Below are 20,521 nucleotides of genomic sequence, written 5' to 3'. Positions count from 1 at the left end.
ACACTTCCTTATGTCAGTTGTCTTATGCTTGTTGATTAACTTTTATGTTATGTAGGATTGATTGACGGATACTGTTTTTCTGGTGCAAGGGCCAGAAATGACCAAAGAGTGCCATGACACTTGGTGATGAATGGCAGCGAGAATAGGTGAGTATGGTGGAAATCGAGTGGCTGTATATTGGCCTAAAATATTCGCTGTAAATGGTGTAAAATATGTATCTATTAAAATAATGTCAATAAAATGTCAGTGCTATGGTTATAAAGGTATGTTGTGAAGTTATGTGGTATGTATCGTGCAAGAAGAAGCTGTATGAGGAGCTTTTCATATTGCTCTATAATTTTCTCTTTGACACTTTTAATAGAATTAGAATATTTGAGAAGTCGATCGATTATTTACACTAATTATCTAATTAGGCATAACAAAATAGATAATCTGAGTATCTCCAAGCGACGGCAAAATGTCATTATCTTGGTTCTGTCAAGCTACGTCGCATTTGCATATTTTTAATGTTTGCCTCAAGTTATGAGGGACACCCTGTATACCATATGTGATACTCTCAGAAGACGAGCCAAGTGCATCGAGAATCTCAGTGTCTTCTTGACTCAAAGAACAGTACACTTCATCTTCAGGATGACTCAAATCATCAGTAAAGTTACGTTTTCTTTTTTGCGAAGAAGCCAATGAAACTCAAGCTGTCAGCGGTCCCACATTTAATGACTCCAGTTGCCAACTTGTTTTACTGCCACCAAAATAATCTCGCTCCTGCTTCTGTGGCCATCGTACGCTGCCGTCTAATTACTGAGGTGAAACCAGCTCGTCAGTGGGTTTACTAGAAAATGAAAAGTACCGTCAACGAGCATAGCTCCGCCTTGGCCATTTAAAAAAAAAAAAATGCTTACACGAACTCAGCTCGTCCAAGGCTTGGAAGGGGTCAATGTTGACAGTCGTTATGAGATGGGTTCTGCCAGAATTTTTTCATGAGGCAGCTAGCAGTGGTAAACAGACGCACCTGAGCTGCTGTGGTGCGCACCAGGTCGAGCTCCCCCTCGAGGGCAGCGTCCAGCAGCAGGGCCAAGGGGTCAAAGCTCACTCGCTGGGGACCCTTCTTGCGGCGACCCCCACTGCCACCCGTACTGCCCCCGGAGCGTAGGTTGCCCCTGGCTGCACGCACCACACGGTCAAGTTGATACAATGAGACAGAGACGACACAGCAACATCATGTCAACCTTCCCGTACTTTTTAAATGCAACAGCAATTGTCCAGATCAACTAGTGTTTCTCATTAGATACCACATCAATTTTAATGCAAAGAATTTCTCGCAGAGTGCAGCCAGATTTTTGCAGACGAACCGATGCCGGCGATCGTGCAGTCTACAATTCTGTGCCACAGGGACGTTAGGGTATGCGCACTGGGTATGTGCACTGGGGCCATTAGGCATGTGCCACTGAGCTTTAGTTTGGCTTTTATCTAATATTTTGCCATTAGAAACAGTGTCATTACAAGTATAAACACTGCAGCGTATAATCTCTACGTAATCGTTTCCTACACAACAGCTAAGTTATTCATACAATTGCTCTCTACAAATCATTATTGCTTTGCATTACAAAGACCACAGCATTTCCAACAATAATTACTAGAAAGAAATCTGGCGCTGCCATCGTTCAACACCTTGGGAATGACGATTAGTGCATGGATTGCCTCATCTTTGTGCTTGTGGACTAGTTTATTACGTTTTACTTGGTTTTAATGGCCTAAATTTTAAAGCGATCTACACTTTCTTTAAATGCACAAGGTAGTACGACTGTGCGAACATGCATCATCATCATCATCATCATAATCATCATCCCATTTTTATGTCCACTCTTAGGATGGAGACCTCACCCAGCAATTTCCAAATACACCTGTCTTGCACTAGCTCATTCTAATTTGCGCCTGCAAATTTTCTAATTTCTTCACCCCACCTAGTCTTCTGCCGTCCTCAACTGCACTTCCCTTGGCACCCATTCTGTAGCTCTAATGGTCCACCGGTAGCCTACACTACGCATTAAATGGCCTGCCAAGCTTCATTTTTTTTCTCTTAATGTCAACTAGAATATTGGCTATTACCGTTCGCTTTCTGATCCACGCCGCAATCTTCCCGTCTGTTTAAGTTAAGCCTAGCATTTTTCATTCCGTCGCTCTGAGTGCAGTCCTTCACTTGTTCTCGAGCTTCGTTGTTAACCTCCAAGTTTCTGCCCCATATGTTAGCACCGGCAGAATGCAATAATTGTACTTTTCTTTTCAAGGACGGTGGTAAGCACCCAGTCAGGATTAGGTGATGCCTGCCATAAGCACTCCCAACTAATTTTTATTCTTCTGTAAATATTCTTCTCATGATCAAGGTCACTGATCAAGCATTCAGTGAGGCATTTTCTTCTTTTGCTAGAATTGACCTGAATGAAGGCTCTGAGTGTCAGCAGCCAAGTCATCTTCACTTGATAATGGCTGTGGAACTTGGGATCAGAGAGCCAGTGATAGATATACAGCTGCTAGGTGCTTTCCAGAATTGTACTTTTGTATGATGCCTCAATCACTTCTGCAGCTGGGTGTATGTGTCAGCCCAAGGGGCCTAGTGAACAGAGTTCATAATGAGGTTCTCGTTATGAAGGGGTGGTATGGCGGATATATTTACGAGCTATCGTGACAATATGATAATAGAGTGAATGCGCCATATGCTTGGTTGTGGGTCCGGGTTACAGATGTGTGAAATGCCTACCTGCAGATACAAGGAGTCGACGCTCGATGTGCTTAATCACACAGTTCAAGGAGCCAATGCGCGAAATACCTAACCGCGCAATCTGAGGTGCCAACGCGTGAAATGCCTAGTCGCAGGCTCGAGGAGTCGAAGCTCAATGTGCTTAGTCGCACAGTCGGAGGTGCTGATGCACAAAATGCTTAGGCGAGGGCCTGAGAAGTCCACGCACAATGTGCTTGATCGCCGAGTCGGAGGCTCCTATGCGTGAAATGCTTAGCTGCGGGTCAGAGGATTGCGTGCACGATGTGCTTGGTCACGTATTCCGAAATACCGAGTGCCGAAAGGCTTAGCCACGTGTCCGAGGATTCTGCGCACCGAATCTTGGTCGCGAAGTCTGCTTCGCCGATGCTCAGAATGCTTAGCCATGGGTCTGAGACGTCCACAAACGTAGGGATTGGCCACGCTACTGCGACGTTCGTGTAGTGCCCGTTTTGACACATCGAGATTATGGTGAGTGGAGACGCCCAGACTCGTGAGGTGCAAAGAGCCGAGCAGAAGACGCGAGTGCCGGACCAATGGCGAACTGCGCTGGAGCCATGTGGCAGGCGTGGACAATCGCAGACTCTGGCATGACCTTCAATCATTTGCTCTTTGTGCGCTTGTTTCTGTATGGAGGAGATCACTGAAGCGGCAAATATGAAGACGGAGAAATGTGCTTTCCAACGAGACCAAGATGGCAGTGCTCGGTTGCACCATTCCGGAGAGAATGTTGCTTGAAAAACACTGTTCTTTCTTGATTTCCGCGAAATTTGTCGCAACGTTGGCTGACAGAACAAATTTTTTAGAGCACTTCTACGTGGTTTACAGTGATGATATTTCGGATACAGATAGAAAAAGAGTTATAGAAGCTCAAATTGTGATCTTCAAAAAATAATTTTTTTTTTCCCACTTTTCATGATGCGAAAGCCACCTCTCCCCTTGAGGGGAGCGCAAATTTCACTATTATTATGCTTGGAAAACGCCGCCCAAAAGGCAGAATTTCGATCATTATATCCTATATGCGGTCAATAACATATTTTTATATGAGTTTTCTTCTCACAGCCCTAAAGCATAAGTTGATACTCCGAAGTCAACTGATTGTTATAACCGATATATCATTTTATGTGGTACCGTTATAAGTGGACTGCACTGTATACAAACCGAGTTGTATTTCGTGCTAACACACCAAACTGTTTTTACCTTTATAAAAGTTATGGTGCATCAAGATTCCTATGTGCCAAAGTTACTGATAGCTAACAACAGTCTTGTCAACAATGAGAGTGTACTTCCAATTATGTGCAGCACCTGGTTTTCATGTACAAAATGCGTAAATATTAACCATTGTGGTACATTTTCTAATGATCAATATTTGACACTAAATGTACAATAAAACAGAGTATTGACACTAACCTGGACGCTGCTGTGGTTCTGGCTGTGGCTGAGTCTGCGGCCCATCCGTCTCACTTGCAGATCCTTCTCCAGATGCCTGCAGAGAAGAGGAGCAGTCATTTGTCTGTCCTTGCTGGCACACTGGCTGACAAAAGTTTGATTGATTGATTGACTGATTGATTGATTGATTGATTGATTGATTGATTGATTCATTCATTCATGGGGCTTAACCTCTCAAAGCAACAATGGGCTATGAGATGCCGTAATGGAGGACTTGGGATCAAATCTGACCCCGCTGGGTTCTTTAATAAGAGTTCCTAAAGGAACATTTTGAGCCAAGTCAGTTCAACAGATTATTCATGAATAAATCTATCACATATACCTATACCAATAAATATATCGTGTTTTCTGTGCAACAACACATGACACTGTTGTGTGGAAAATTGCCACCGAAGCTCCCATTACTGCTCCTCAATTTGAATCGCCCGAGCCAACAAGTGGTGAGTTGACATAATCCCCATGTGACCTCTTTCTCTGCTGGTCTCTGCGAATCAGCCAGTGCTGACATCACAGAGAGGTACCACAACCCAAAGCAGGTGGCGACATTATGAGTTTTCATTTTCAGAATTTCTCTGTTCTCTCTACAGGAAGCTCTGGTCTTGCTATGAGTGACAAATTCCTTAAATATTGTCTGTAGCCGAGAGGTTGTGTTTTTCGACGCGACCCGGCTCATTGCGCACTGCTTACTTATCTAAAAGAAACTGCCTTGGCTTTCCGTTTGTGAGAGACGTTGCAAGGGAAGAAATACCTTTTTGTTAACTTTGTTTTCGTAACTTTAAAATTTTTTTGTAATTAGTGCGACCTGCATGTTTATTTTTTTTGTTTTTTATTTCTGTTTCTGCGTGTATGCTCTGTTCCTTACTTGCTCACTATATGCCTTGCTTTACTTTTGGCTTTGTGGCCTGTCATCTTGCTGTTTCTTTCTTCTTTACTTCCCTTTGCCTTATCTTCAAGCACCTTTTCTATCCCGTCCTTTCTAAAGAGTAGGCAGGCTTTGTGCCCCTCTCGGTGGCAGTTGCCAGCTTGCTCCTTCCCTATTTCTCTCTGTGTGTATGTGTTTTTATATGAAATAATAATAATAACCACTTCAATCGGTCTCAACCTAATATTCTTTTTATTGTCCTTTTAATAAGTGGCCAAATCTAAGTACGCAAGTGTTCTTGCACTTTGCCTTCACCGAAATGCGGCCACTGACGCTGGCCATCAAACCTATAGCTGCATGTTCAACAGCAGAATGTCATATTCGCTGAGTCACTGCAATGGGTGGCCAAAGTCTTTACTACTAGTAGTTGCTGGGCTATTGGTTCATACTTATTACGGCTTAATATGAGAAACAAATTGTAGACGAGGTCAGGAACAGGAGAGAAAAGAGCATTTTTTTACACGACGCTTTTTCATGATGCACTTACGACATTCTTTCCTGTCTCGTTTCTGACCCAGCCAAAGTTTTGGAGGCCAGGAGTTTCAACCACATAACACATCGCATACATCAAGCTTAACAAAGCGGGGTGCAATCACCCAATAGTGATGCCACAGAAAACATTTATACAGCTGTCTAACCACATGAACACAACCTAGTGCCACCTTTGCACGCTGAGGGTGATTCAATACTGGAGACGCATTCTCATAGGATCGCTTTTGGAGATAGCTTCACTTTAGTGAGATTTTGCGGGAATCGGCGCATGTACAAGGGTCGGGCAAACATAAGAAACTCTCGCTGTCTCTCCTGGGCAGTGTATTCTGGCGTCGTCCTCTGGCTCGATTTCATTTTGCTTTCCCATCGCCATCTTAAAACACTACACAATACGAAAACAAAAGATAGTCTCAGGCTGCTTAGAGCCCACCAGCTTAAAGCCCACTACAGCATCTCATGCTGTAACGATTCTCTCCGAGTGGGCATTCCCCACACAGAGAAGCTGCTGACCCAGACTGAATTTAAGGAGAGCAAACATGGGATTACTGAAGCCTCAAGAAGGACAACACATGTTTCGGACACCTTGGTCCCTAACAGAGCCGCTGGCCGAAGGTACGATGTAGACAATTTGGTTTTTGCGAGGGGAGACTCCTTTTACACAGATTTGGTTGTTGTTTGGAGTTCTTTTCATGGGCTACATAAGCATTTTTTTATCTTTTCGGGGAGCTGTAATTGGGGGTGTGGCTTATAGACAAAAAATATGTACATTCTTTCGTTTTGAGTACTTCGAAAACTTCAAATACTAAAATTTAAGTGAATGTTGACTAGCGCAATATTCTAATGAATATTCGAAAATATCGAGTATTTGCATAAACATAGTCAGTAGTGCTGCTGTAAGCATTGTTGGATATGATGTTTTCCTGTATTTTATGTTATCTTTATGTGGTTCCACCCCAAAAGATTAACGGGGTTCTACTGCATTTACCAGGGTGTGCCCACGGCGGGTTCCGAGCCCTCCACCTTCCATTCAAAAGTGATATGCTATTTACTAGCCTACAACATTTGCTAACTTTGCCCAACCCTACAAACACTTTATGATGCTTTATGAGCAAGGCAAACTTCTTTTACAGCAGTGCTTTCTTCAGAGGAGTGGCGATGCCGAAATTTTAGCTCCTGCACTAATCTTGCCGGAAAGAATATAATCCCACTGGACTTGCATTGGATGCTACAGCTATTGATGCGTCTGGAAGTTCACAGGTCAAGCCACAAAGCTCTATTAGGTGACGACCTCAGACTTCAGTAGAAGCTACGCCCGGAAACGCGGTTCTCGAGAGATGTCAGTATTGAAAGGAGTATATCTCTACTGCGACATACCAGAAACCAGAAACTGTAATCTCCCTGCTACACCTGTAGAAATTCTCCGAGCTTGACAGTGGTGTACTTGCCACTGCAATGTTAGGTTGGTACCGACTACTGCTGCATTATCCAACTTCTGTGGTACCTTCAGGCACCTGTTGCACAAGTTTGGAGCTACGTTCCCCGATCTCGGACAACTGGGACACACACCGTCTGCTGCTGCTGCTCTTCGTTTGTCTGCTCTCGGTCCTTGTCGGGTGCATCCCTCTCCTCGTCTTCCTCCTCGCCCTCACTGCTCTCGGGAGGACTGGGGGGAGCACCATCCATGGCAATGGCTCGTGGCTCCGAGCGGCTGCAAAGAAAATGGCAGCGTGACAAACATGCTGTGTCGCCATGCTCACAACACTACATGTCATCTTGTTCATGCTGGCAGAGCTTTTTCTTGGTATACTTACAGCTTTCCCACACGAGATCAGAGCAACCAAATTTAACACACTCTTGCACGATTTTAACACAGCTTCAAGTTTAACGTGCAGGCAAGTTTCTTGGACAGATCAAATAGGAATTAAGCGTTCTCTCATAGTAATGATACCAAGCCATTATCGATTTCATACAATGCAGGCAACATTGTTGGAGGCTGGAGACTTTTAACACCATCCTTATTCTCGACCAAAAATAGTGCATGCTAAATTACAGCAAGAAATTGGATTCCACTATGTAATTTAGTACAAGGTTTATTTCATGTGTTACAATAACAATATACAAGGAAATTGCCACACAGAAAACGCATCAGGCATAAACCATAGAATGATGAACAAAGCGACACATTCGCAACTGAGACTTAGTGCATTACATGGTGAAAGTTCAAAGATTACAAACAATGTGTGGTTTGATGCCACATTAACAGCTAACTTTGTTCGTTATAGTAGCAATGTATTAAAGTTATTCTGTGTAAGATGTTGCAGGACACAGGAGGGTCCGTTCACCAAGAAACGTTCGGAGTTATACATTTATTTGGCTGCAGTACTTGAGTAGCTTTTGCATCATTGCCTGCTATATATGAAATAGAGTACACTGAACGTCAGATTTTTATGACCTCCTAGGTAGTACCGTGAAAACGTTCGAAAAAACAAATGCATGCCTTTAACGGCCCCTAAGGGCTCAAATTGTTACAGCCATGTTTGAAACGGCTTTAAAGGTCTGCCAGTACAATTATTAGGCATCTTTGTGCTTCTACTGCAACAGGAAATGGTAAGTGCGCATTTGTACAATTAACCCTTTGAGGGTCAAAGATGTAGATATATGGCGCCATAAACAAGTACCAATCCAAAATGGTCGATGCCGCATACTTATGCCGCCATTTGTATGTCTGAAAACACGCCAATCTTTCGACGTTGGCCAGCAAGAGCTGCTACCCTGTGTTGATACAAGGAACTGCTTTTTCACAATGCAGTCTCTTGGTTTTAATTCCACGGCTTGTTTATGGCAGCGCGTTGGTGACCGCTCATGCATCCTTTGCGGCGGTTAGTTTTGGTTTCGTCTCGTGGGCTGTTTCCATTTGTAATGCTCACAAAAACCGATGTCTATCCGGTTTCTAATCTCTCAAAGAGTCACCACTAGATGCTCTCTCGTTTATTGCTCACAGGGGCACAATTAAATATGTTCATAGGCAGGCGCATGTGTATACAAAGAATGCTGCCATATACAAATGATGCTGCCATTCCTGCGTTTCTTTTCTTGAGACTCATGAAAACTGATTGCCCCTTGCTGGCAATGGGACAAAAGACAACTGCAAGTTTCTGACTTGTTTGGTTTTTCTGACAGGCACACATCCATAGAGTTTTCTTGCATGCACTCAAATGCACAATTCGATTATACTTTGTACAGGCATGCCAGTTTTTCTGCAAGTGAGCAGGGTGGTGATTCTTTCGATGAAGACTACTGCTCATGTGCCAAGTCAGAATGTATCTATGACAGCGTATTTACTTTTTTTATTCTTATTATAAATACTTATGCAAGCCGACCTGTATTCATGAAAAAACAATGCATGTTTACCTACGAAATATATTCTTTTTTATCACTTTGTGGTCACACTGAAACATTGTCGTAAATAGGTCGCCGAAGATTTTAAATCTGCAAGAAAGAAAATCGAGCCTGGGGGCTCCCTTTGGCACAAAAAAATAACCCTCAAAGGGCTAATGGTCACATTTTATGTCCCGTGACAGTGGCCCGTCTGCAATACACTGCATAGGCTTTACTGCGTAACGTAACAGTATTGCGGCAAAGGTGACTTTCGGAAACCGGCATTATGCAACGCTTTAGACGCTTGCTGTACTTTCTGCACTTCGACGCCATCAGCGAGAACGGTGAAGATGGAGTCGGCGCCACTCCCGACAATAGTGAATCCTTTAAATTAAAAACATGGCCCCTAACAGCAGGAGGCTTGATAGCAAACATCGAAGCCAGCTAGGCCTAATAACAGCACAAAACTACAACGGCTGCCAGAGCAGGGGCATGCGAGAGTGCTGCTTCGAAGTTACGTGATAATTCAAAATGGTGATGGTGGTGGCTTCAATTAATGCTGTTTCGGGCCTACATTTATTGTTAAAAGTATGAAAAATCAGACGGTGATAAGTTTCTGCGTTCGAAACTTCAGACCTCCTTATACACTGGCTCTACAAGAGCCATGGAATTGCCACGGATGCACACGAATTATGAGGTATGTCCAAAAAATCAGCCGACCAAATGTGAATGAGGAGATTCTTCAGCGAAGCTGAGCAGAGGAGTTTCACATTTTTTTCTTTCTGTGGTAGCGGCAATGTGTGGTTGTGTGGCTGGTGTTGAATAGGCACAAGTGCAGTGTACAGGATCGGATGTCGGATATGGAGGAGCATACGGTAGAAGTACTGAGTTCAGATATAGTAAACCATATTGAAAGATTCAGTTTAGTGAAGTGGTTGCAAAGCCCAGGGTATAACTTTTTGACTGTGGCAAACCAGACCCCTAGTACTTACAAAGAGTCTGAGAACTACCTTATACAGCTTTGCTGTCTTTGATTTCTGCATTGCTCAGATTTGCATACATCTGAAAGGTTTTTTTTTTATTTACTGCGAAAGAACAGTGCAACTTTGTTTATAAACTTGAGACAAAATGAGTGTATGTCAGTTAAACTTAGCTGCTAGGTGTGGTGGATACCAAGTTATTACAGGAAGCTTGCCACTGTATATTAGTACAGTACACTTCCGTTAATTCGACTCCAGTTATTTCGATCCCGATCAAATGTCCTGACTGGCACCCGTGCACATTTATGGGTCCTGACTTTCATCATTTCGATCCTAATATTGACATTTCCCAGGTAATTCGAACTTCACGAGTCAGGGTGTATGCGCCTGACTCCTATGGTGACCCCAATAGTGACCTCTTTACTGGCAGCATCATTCTTGCCAGAGCTTAAGGCACATCATCCTCTGTCCAAAATGGCTTTTTCTGTTTTTGCCTGCTTGAGAAGATTTTCACTCAATAATGGTAGCTCATAATGTCTGATTGTAGCATTTACTTGATCCTGATGCATCCCTTTTTTTTGGTTTCCAAGAAAATTGAACCAAACACCACGTTCACGTTGGTATGCTTTGCCTCATAACTTGAGTGTATTGCGGCAAAGCTAGCTTCAAAAAGCCATGCAGGCAAAGCTGACTTTAGGAAACCATCCGCCACTGTACAACAGGTATTAGACCCTTGCACATTTTTCTTACTAAAAAACCAAGTGCGCATTAGATTAACATTACCATTACCATTCGTTAACAAAACGTCTACATTGTTAACGAATGGTAATATCATCTCTACGTCACTTTTCTACTTTGGACAAATAGGAAGCGGGCCTGTGTTTGATATGGGGGCGAGTTAGAATCGGCAAATATTGGCAAATGAATCAGCGGTTTGTTTTGAAATCTTTTCTGTATCTTGGTTAATATGGCCCACCAGATAATCCGATCAATTTCGTCGGTCCAGTTGGGGTTTAATTAACGGAAGTCAACTGTACCAGTATACCACATTGGTGACTGTTTATTTGGTGTGCACGGCCTGCACTGTAGGCCATGCGAGTGAACTGGAGTTCTGGTCCACCACCGGCTATCAGTCGACAATGATCGTGAATGCTTACCAAGTCTGTATAAACTTCTACATGCTGTTACTATACAAAGCACGACAAGCTCATGCGTGTACAAGAAAGCTCCAAGGCGAATTTGTGCAACACAAACTAAACTGATAGCATCACACAGTCAAGGCCAAATGCGTGACATCTGCCGTTGGTAACGGCACACAATGTGCAACAGGTTAATGTAAAACACACGTGCAGCCTTGACCACCATAAATTTCAAGTAAATATAGCTTCAAATAAGTGCAACATAGAGCCAAATTCTGCAAACAATTGAAAAAGAAAAAATATTTTGAGATTAGTTGTTTTTTTCGGACTGCCTGATTGTCAGAACATTTGTGTGACCTTAACTGTATTCAAGAGTTTGGCTGGTGGCTATATGGAGCACACAAAAGCATGCAGACCAAGTTTACAGAGCCTCTAGTGACCAAAGCCTGTGCTTTCACCAAAGTCAACTTACCAAATGAGTGGTGGCGGGTCGTCAGACACTGCTTCCACCATGGCTTCTGGAGCCTGCACAGATCACACCTTGTTGTAGGGAGATTTCACAAAACTTCTTGGTTCTTATTGCACTGTTGGCGTGTGAATGCACCAATAGAGTGAAGTCTCAATAGGAGTGAAGTGAACATGCCAAAAATGCCAACAGTTGCCCCAATCCAAACTCCTCCAAGTGTATTGCTAGATGTTTTTAGGCGAAGGTTTCATTGGCTCCCCCCCCCCCCTCCAACTTTGCATGGGCAGCTGCTTGGCCAAGTAATCTAGGCCAATCCCGGAGACAGTGTGTAATTAAAGGTGTTGACTCGGTAGGCCAATCCTGATACCAATGCAGGATGTGTTTGTAACGAAGGCTGATGTTGCAGGCCAAGAAATTTTGCACTGTTGGAGGCATTGCGACGTCGTAGCACTCACACGTCTTAGAGCTTTTACCCCTTCTGGCCTGAATTTTAGCAATAAAGTGAGAAATTTATAGTCAAACCTCGATATGACAAAGTCATACCTGCAGCGAAAGGCTTTATTAAATCGTAAATTTCGTTACGTCGAAGTTTTAATGTTTCAGCAGTAAAAATAATTTCATGGCTTGCCAGAACATCAGGTGAATAGTACCTTGCGAGTAAGCTCATAAATAAACAAATTATTGCAAGAAGGTCGGGTCATAATTGCGCAATTACGAATGCTGGTGAGTGCTGTGTAGATTGTACCAAGAGCAATGCATTGGCGTGGCTCATAACATCTGAGATTTGCGCGTGGGGTGTTGCGGGGTGCCGTAAATCTTGTACCCTATGGTCGACTGTGCTCAGTGACCGCAGCTCTGGTCAGATGACGTTGACAGACGCTGTTGTTACCAGTGCTATAGCACTGATAACGATAGCATAGGGCACTTTATAAGGTTTGTAGTTTTACTGGCCGTATAAATTGCAGTAAATATTGGCTTACTAATTAACAAGCATGGCATCACGAGGTACCTAGGCAAACATGACCAGATCTCACTCTATGACCACAAACACTCACTACCACAACATCGGTATGATGAAGAGCACCGGCGATGGGGAGCAAACACTTTGTGACTGCCTGTCATTTCACTGCATTTTGAAAACTCGAGATTATGCAACCTCCAACACTAGGCGCACGAGGAAACAATGCACATCAAAGTACCAGCCATCTCAGTTCACCTTTAGGCTTTGCACCTGCCACAGATTACCTCCAAAATATTGTGCATAGACAGCCATACGCTGGGGTAGAGGAGGAGAGGCGTGCTTCCCTGCCTGCCACTCGCCCAACCCAACTACCATCTGCAGCGCACCCCACGGCCTCCGCAATTTCATTACCAAGAAGACTGATGCAGCATCTGTGCGTTTTGCATACCGCGCTCCTGCGCGCACGCTTAGAGAAACTAGATTATTCTGTTGGCACGATGGTGATTTTATCGCTCAAGCTTTTCATGTGGAAGGACACATGCAAAGAATGAGTTCTCACTCGGTCGATATTCTTAATTTTTCTTTGCCAGATTTACAAGCCAGAAAGGTTCCAAGAATAGCAGAACCTCATTAGCACGATTCCATTACATACCATTTCACACACCAATGTTCATGACGGAAAACAAAAAATTTCCCAATTGAGTTACAGTTCTTTTTCCTGTTCATACATTTCCGGAAAACATAACCTTAAGGTGCAAACGTTTAGTACATCGCAAACTGCGAACGTATGATATGTTTTCAAGCCATTAGATCCCATCTGAACAAGAAAATTCGTGAGGCATGCACGATCGAGAACAGTAGCCACCTAGTGTGGCAGCTTCACCGCAATACTCGCCCGCCCATCTCTTGTGAAAACGTCGGTGCGAACTAACTTTTTTATTCCGGCACCAGCAAATCTTCTCCCAGGTTATTGCACATCGCATTCACAGCTATCGCTACCAACCCCACTGCAATAAGCATCTTCATCTATCTGTATTACAGCATGTGGGGCGTGGTGCCATGGGAAGGTTACTGCATCCATTCGGTAGTAGATAACTGAAACGCGCCACCATCCCTCGTGCGATGCGAGCATCACGTTTCACTGTGGCAGCTTCGATTTCATTTGGTTTCCCATCACTGTCTTAATGAAACTACACAATAGGAAAGCCAGAAAATGCATCTCGGGCCACCAGCACCCCACCAGATCGACGTGCGTCAACATCTTGTGTCTCAAGCCACAATGATTCGCACAGCACCTTGCATTAAACAGATGTGAACTACAGTTGAGTCTGTCAAATTATTTTGTTGCTCTTCATCGAACATTTACCAGTTATTACATTTCTTCCTCGCATTTTAAAAAAAATTTTATGAATGAGGTTTTACTGCGCATGCTTGAAATGGCCGTGAACTTTGTTAATCGAAACATGTCCCGAAATTATTTGTTAAATCACGAAAGAAAAAAAAACACTCACGGTTATTAGTGGAACTGAGATTGAGAAATGAAAATAGTTGGTTACCTCGTGCGTTTCATTAAATGTAGGTTCAATATACAGGGACGTGCATACTTCGCTTAAAATTTTCGAAAAAGAATTTTGCACTTACCACTGCACTAGTCTTGCTCAATCTTTCCAGAAAGATTGCAATTTGTAGTCTGCATTGTTCAATGTAAAGCTTGGCACAGTTAATTTCCCAATTTCGAAGAAAAAAATGCAGAATTACCTTCATTTATGAGGATCCAAGCTGCTTCCGAGGTGGCGGTAGCATAAACTGGTGTCACCACCTGCCAGCAGCTGGAGAAAGTAGCCGTTCAGCGAGGGTTGCTGCGTGCTGCCCGCTCCTCTGGAACACGCAGCAACCCTCGGCAATGTGTGGCAACAGCTGCTGGCAGGCAGTGAGAAAAGCTTATGCTAGTGCCACCTCGGCAGCAATTTACATCCCCATAAACGAAGGCAATTTTGCACTTCTTTCCTGAAAACCAGGAAATTAACTGCACCAAGTTTAACACTGGTGCAGTTAATATCTTTTACGAACTAATCACATTCTTACAGTCACACAACTCGTTAAATATAATCTAGGTACCTTTTTGTTCCGTCAAATCAATTACACACGATGCAATAGCTTGTTACCACAATCTTCTCTATTAAATACTAATATTACCAGGTTTGCAATAAATAGGAACTTCCTTTTACCTAAAATACATACTAATTATGGCAAACAGAGCGTCCATTTTTCATCTGTCGCATTCTGGAACACACTACCATTATACATAAAAACACTTAAAATTCACGAATTCAAGAAACAACTAAAAGATTACATTCTGTCGAATACTGATGCCTAGTCCATACTCACAACCATTCTTTCAGGGTGCCTTCATTTCATTTTCAATGCCATACAGTTACGTTTCTGTTTCTGCCTCACATATACATTCGAGTTAACTAATTCTACTGTGTTCTTAACGTCATCTACGCAGTTACTTCATCAGTTGTCTACGAGATTGTGTTACAGTGCTCTTTTTCATGACATTTATGCATATGTAATTCTTCAATCATGGTATTCATACTAAAACTTGTAATTTTTCTATGTTAACAATTCGTTGAAAACTGCTGTACTTTTGTTTTATTACGTTTACTTTGTAAAGGAGGTCCCATTGCAGTCTTTGACTCCGGGACCTCCTCCTGAATATTAACAACTTGTAATCATTCTAATGATATCAATAAAAACCGATTCTGATTCTCATTCTGATTCTGAGCAATGTACACTGAAAAATGCAATCTTTCTGTGAAGTTGGAGCAGTGGTAAGTGCAAAATCTTTTTTCAAAAATTTTAAGCGAGATACGCACGTCTCTGCATCGACGTTTGACTGCATTTTGTGCATCTGAATGACGAAGGAGGGGGAAAAAATACACGAAGAATTCTCAGTGCCGTTTTTGGCAACATATCAAAAGCTTTGCTCATGAAGTGCCAACCAGTCAAGGCATTGGAGGCAGCGTATGGTTCTTTGGTCTGCTTATCTCACAGTGACAATGACGTGAAGTATGCCCACAAAAACTTTGAAGTCCATTTCTGTGCCATCCAAGGCAAGTAATATGCCTTAGGCAACATGCTCCAAAAGTACCGCCCAGGGGCCTGAAATTAATGAGATGTGATGCCTCGACATTTGCAAAATACAGCGAAATCTCGATAAGTCGAAATTTCTTGGTTCGAATTGAAGGATTATTTAAACTGCTTTGTTGGTCCCGGCAAAGTATGTCTCTGAATAGAGAAAAAAAATTAAAAATAAAAAGAAAGAAATAACGCCCGCAAATTCACACTCCAATAACCATGAAAAGGTTATTTAAATTTCTCACTCCCACAGACCACTTTTCGGACAAACCAAAGCCAAACGCAAAGGTTCGATGCATCGCTGGCGCCCTCCTTTCCCATCCATCTTAAAAGGAGCAGGAAGGAGCCTACAGCGCACACTTCATCACATTACTCCTCACACCATCTCCAACAGTGGGCATGCGGGAGGATGACATGCGTCAAGCCACCATCCTACTTGGTTTGCCCTTGCACTTTTTCTCTTGCACCCACAGTAAATTGCATGCAAGGTGACATCTCATCGCACTTCGACTTTATACATTTTTTTTTTTTTTCTTTATTGCCTGTTTGCAGCACAAACAAAGAACACATTCAAATGCTAAAACATGTCAACCACACTTTGGCTAACATTATATATTAAAATCGCTTCAGCTTGATCAGTTCATCAAGAATAGCCACCCACTCGGGAGGCTCACTCTGGGCACGATATATTTCCCGAATATACGCGACACTTTCGATGAAGTTTATTCTCGCCGGACGGGTATCGACATCCGAGTGTCGCACTGCCATTCTCGTTTTCCACAGACTGTGGAGGCCAAGGAGCATAAACATATCGTACGGAACTCCTCCTTCGTTATCGGTTGGCAAATATCGAATACCAAGAGGTGTAATCGGTAGTTCTTTTTTAAGTGTACGTTGTAAGATATCCCAATGAAATGTTGGGTCCCAGCAATCGATGAAAACGTGTTCAATGGTCTCTGGCTTTTTACAAAGTAAGCAGTTTACTGTCCATGGCACATATATTCCTTTTTCGTCTAACCATGTTTTTACGGGTAGCGTGTTTGTGTGTAGCTTAAAGAAAAACGTTTTTTGAGAGGGTCTAACTGGCATTTTTTTCACCCGTTTAAGTACATCATCTCCTTGGCCTCCCCAGTTTACAGACCTGTACAATGGTATTGGCAACATGGTATCAACTAAGTCTTTATACAGTGTTTTTCTTGTCACAGAGCACAGATATTCCATGGAAAACCGCACACGCAACATACGAAGTGAATCAACCACTTCGCGCAGATATCCCCTAATACTTCCTCCCTTCACATCACTGGTCGTTACAACATATTGCGGCAGTGCTTTTCCCAAACGAACTTGAATTACTGTGCGTAGAAAATCATTTCTCTGATCCCGAAAAAAAAGAAAACGCGACACAATTTGTCTGATAAACAAATGCGACAGACCTAGCCCACCACTTCGAGCTGAACGAAACAAATTGGTTCTGCTTATCCTCTCCCAACTGGAAGCCCATATGAATACGGCAAATACACGATGCATTTTTTGCACACTTGAGCGACACATTGATAACACTTGCATAATATACCACACTTTCGCTACTAAAAAGAGATTGCACACAGATGCACGTCCAAACATTGACAAATCTTGGCCAAGCCAACCCTTTGATTTTTCACTCATTCTATCAGCTTCATCGGACCAGTACTGTGCGGTATCATTATAGTGCTCGAGCGGCACACCCAAGTACTTAGTTGGCGTTGTTGCAGAACCTAGGCTTTGTTCAGCCATGCGCGCTGATGGTGGAAAGCGAAGACTTTTCAATGTGAGCCAAGTAACAGTTTTGCTTTTGCATGCTCTCCCGGATGATTGATCGGGCGCTGTATTTAAATGGGCTTTCTTTAGTTTGAACTCCATTCTATCCAGATAAATTCCTGGTCCCCTTTGGAGTCCGAACTAATGAGACTATACTGTAATAGGAAGAAACAAGTTTGTCGGCTGCACCAAAATAATTTATGTAATTACTAGGGGTGTGCAAATACAGAATAATAGATTTAGAATAGAATATTGAATCGAATCAAGAAAGCCGAATGTTGAATCGAATATTGAATATCAGGAAGCTTAACACAAACTTTTGTGTTTCCAAGTTTTGTGCAAAATACACAATGCTTCACATGCTCAGGAGGCAAATCACATTACTTATCGTATTTACTCAATTCTAATGTGCTCTAGATTGTAACGCGCACCTGTTTGCCGTAACCTCAAAAAAAGAAAAGTCCTTTACAGTATCGTGCAACTCATTCTTTCCCACAGAAACACAAGTTTCTATCATTTGGAAAAAGAAACATTTACTCCAAATGCACTAAAGCTGCGATAAATAATAAAAAAAACTTTGCCGTTTCGCCCAAAAGGCGAAGCATCGATTTCGACAGCAATAGACAGCTATACGAAAAGTAAGGTCGGCTGCAAAAAAAAGTAAGTTTTATCGGCTGCATAAACTCTTAAACATTCGCTTACTGACTAAATTAATAAACATGGTGTCACATGCGCACAAGCAAACATCAACGTGTCTCACTCAATAACTATGGAAACTTTTTATCAAAACGATGGGGTGGTGAAGTGTGGCCACAGGAGCGAGCGAATTGACCTTTGTGCTGCATCTCGCTTCAACGCAAACTAAGCGACGAGAACACAGCACAGTGCGCCAAGATGCGTAGACTTGTCTCCATCGCAGATTGCTTTCAAGATAGGGGCCCCGCAGCCGCTGAAGTAGAACACCTTTCCTGTTTGCACCAGTCCCGCACGCAGGTTTCGGGAACTCCAAATGCCCGCGATGGGGGGGGGGCGGCGGCTCGATTTTCATACGTCCCCGCGCACGTGATCACTTTCCTTTTAATTGCGGCATCGTGATGAACTCGGCGTGTCTTCACAGTCAGCCCTTCCATGCTGACAGAACAAACACAGAAAACAGGGAAGATGGACCTCCTTTTTTTATCCAGCGGCCGTTCTTAAGCACGCATATTACAGCACATGTAGGAAGCTATGGCAGCTAGGCTCGAAGCATGTTCCAGGTGGCCATTTTGAAATGCCGATGGTGATATGGTAATGCGATTTAGGGTAGTACTCAATACTAACGCGCACACAATTTTTGGAACCGTCTTATCGGGGAAAAAGAAAGTGCGCGTTAGATTCGAGTAAATACAGTAAGAAGATTTTTGCTAGCTATCAGTAACTTAGGTACCTAATAAGCGAGATGCATTGTGTGGCTTACTCTTACTAAAGGGAACACCAAATTGGTATGCCAGCGCTGGCAACTCAGTTCGTATACGAAGCTGGAAGATATTTTTTATCGACAGGATGCCTGCCAAATAGAATTAAGTGCTTTTCCCCAATGAAGCTGAAGAAATAGCAAAGTTCTCCTAAACAGCAATGGGGATTTAAGTTTAGTAGTGGGCCATACTGTGCTTAATGGCAACATTCCATTGTTTAGAAAGTATTCCCTTCCAATTTTCTTCCAAAAAACAGCAGGGTTTTTTCATCTGTATGGAAGGCGGTTTTGGTGGGCTATCGTCACTTCGCTAAGGCCAATGTGTGCCACACACGTTGACTGTAATCAGTGCCAATTGGTAAAGAGTTCTCAAATTGGGAGGCCCATGGCAAGCTACGATGCCTCCCCCCCTTTTCCATCTGCATCCATTTGCCACCTATGTAAATGCATCTGCAGCAGGGGGTCACATAATACTTTCGTGCCCACCATGTAAATCGAAAGCTAGCCTTGTGACGGCCACTCACGGCTACAAAAAAGAGACTGTTGTGTGCCTACGTGAAATGAGGGGCCACCGTTTGGTAGTTTGCAAATATGGAGGCTGTGGACATGCAACGGTCATCCTGTGCACCCGCTTTCATTGTCATGGTGGTTTGTCAGTATTCTGAGGGTCGTGCAACCACTGTGAATAGATGTGTTGATTCGGTAACCATAGCTTTAGTAATTGGCACCCGATGACGCAGTTGCAGTTAGGCCTAGGCGGCTAGAAAGTATGGCCATGATGAAAATTCGCTATCGACCCATGTGATAACAGGCCACAAACTGTCGCGGAAACCTTGTTGCTAAATCACGCGTGCGAGTTAGATTGACGGATGTTGATGCGGTGTTCGGGTTCTTGGTCGACCAGCTGGCAACTACCGCAAGCACGAATGCAAAATTCCTCTGTGTGCTCGCATGTGGGTGGAGAGGTCCGAACTGCACAAATTTGCATGAACACTGAACTCGCGTATACGATGTGATCAGCCTGCCTTCCGGAGGCTAGCCAGCCCAATGTTCACACATGCTCTGGTGGTATCGAAATGCATTGATGTAGTTCCCTTGAAGTAGTTCCCTCTGTTGGCGTCATGTTAATCATTTCGATTAGTATCGTCGACCTGGATGACACTTGTACCGATAGAGATCGTGCACTGTGGGATCACTGCCCATGTCAACGCATCGACCACGGCTGGGTCATTGACTGAAGATACTCATATTCAAAAAATTGTATATTTGAGATATAGAATATTAGATATTTGATTTGCGAATCAAATTATTTGAATGGTCCCTATTGGGGTCAAAATCTAATATTCGAGAACTTGCACACCCCTAGTAATCAGAAATGCTGATGCTCAGATTTATAGGATTAGTGTTGGTGCTTATTTTTGTCCAAGTCGGATATTTGTTGTAAAGTGTTACGATTCCTGCAGGAACCATTGGCCGGGAAAGGGTTAACCAGCAGAGCAAATGTCTACTGTGAGGCTAACGCTTGACTTTCACAATCCTTGTCCCACGATTTCTGCCCAATTTTTCTGTA

General features: G+C 43.1%; 2 protein-coding genes across 2 annotated transcripts in view; both read right to left on the bottom strand.

Annotated features, from left to right (window-relative positions):
- The window catches only part of ASPP (Ankyrin-repeat, SH3-domain, and Proline-rich-region containing Protein), an 80,258-nt gene that overhangs the window by 30,417 nt on the left and 29,320 nt on the right, over positions 1–20,521 (bottom strand). The window contains exons 6-9 of the mRNA XM_075674708.1: positions 11,606–11,658; positions 7,203–7,344; positions 4,184–4,259; positions 1,010–1,161 (exon numbers count right to left, since the gene is read on the bottom strand). Coding sequence (XP_075530823.1) covers positions 1,010–1,161; positions 4,184–4,259; positions 7,203–7,344; positions 11,606–11,658 — 423 coding nt within the window. The remainder of the gene's footprint in view (positions 1–1,009; positions 1,162–4,183; positions 4,260–7,202; positions 7,345–11,605; positions 11,659–20,521) is intronic.
- Positions 16,238–18,230, bottom strand: LOC142563958 (uncharacterized). The gene has a single exon (XM_075674709.1). It carries the CDS (start codon positions 17,598–17,600, stop codon positions 16,317–16,319), a length of 1,284 nt encoding a protein of 427 aa, XP_075530824.1. The 5' UTR covers positions 17,601–18,230; the 3' UTR covers positions 16,238–16,316.

The sequence above is a fragment of the Dermacentor variabilis genome, chromosome 11 (assembly GCF_050947875.1).
Source record: "Dermacentor variabilis isolate Ectoservices chromosome 11, ASM5094787v1, whole genome shotgun sequence".
In the NCBI taxonomy this organism is placed as follows: Eukaryota; Metazoa; Arthropoda; class Arachnida; order Ixodida; family Ixodidae; genus Dermacentor; species Dermacentor variabilis.
The sequence above is the reverse complement of the archived record's forward strand: the minus strand, read 5'-3'. Positions and strand labels throughout refer to the sequence as shown.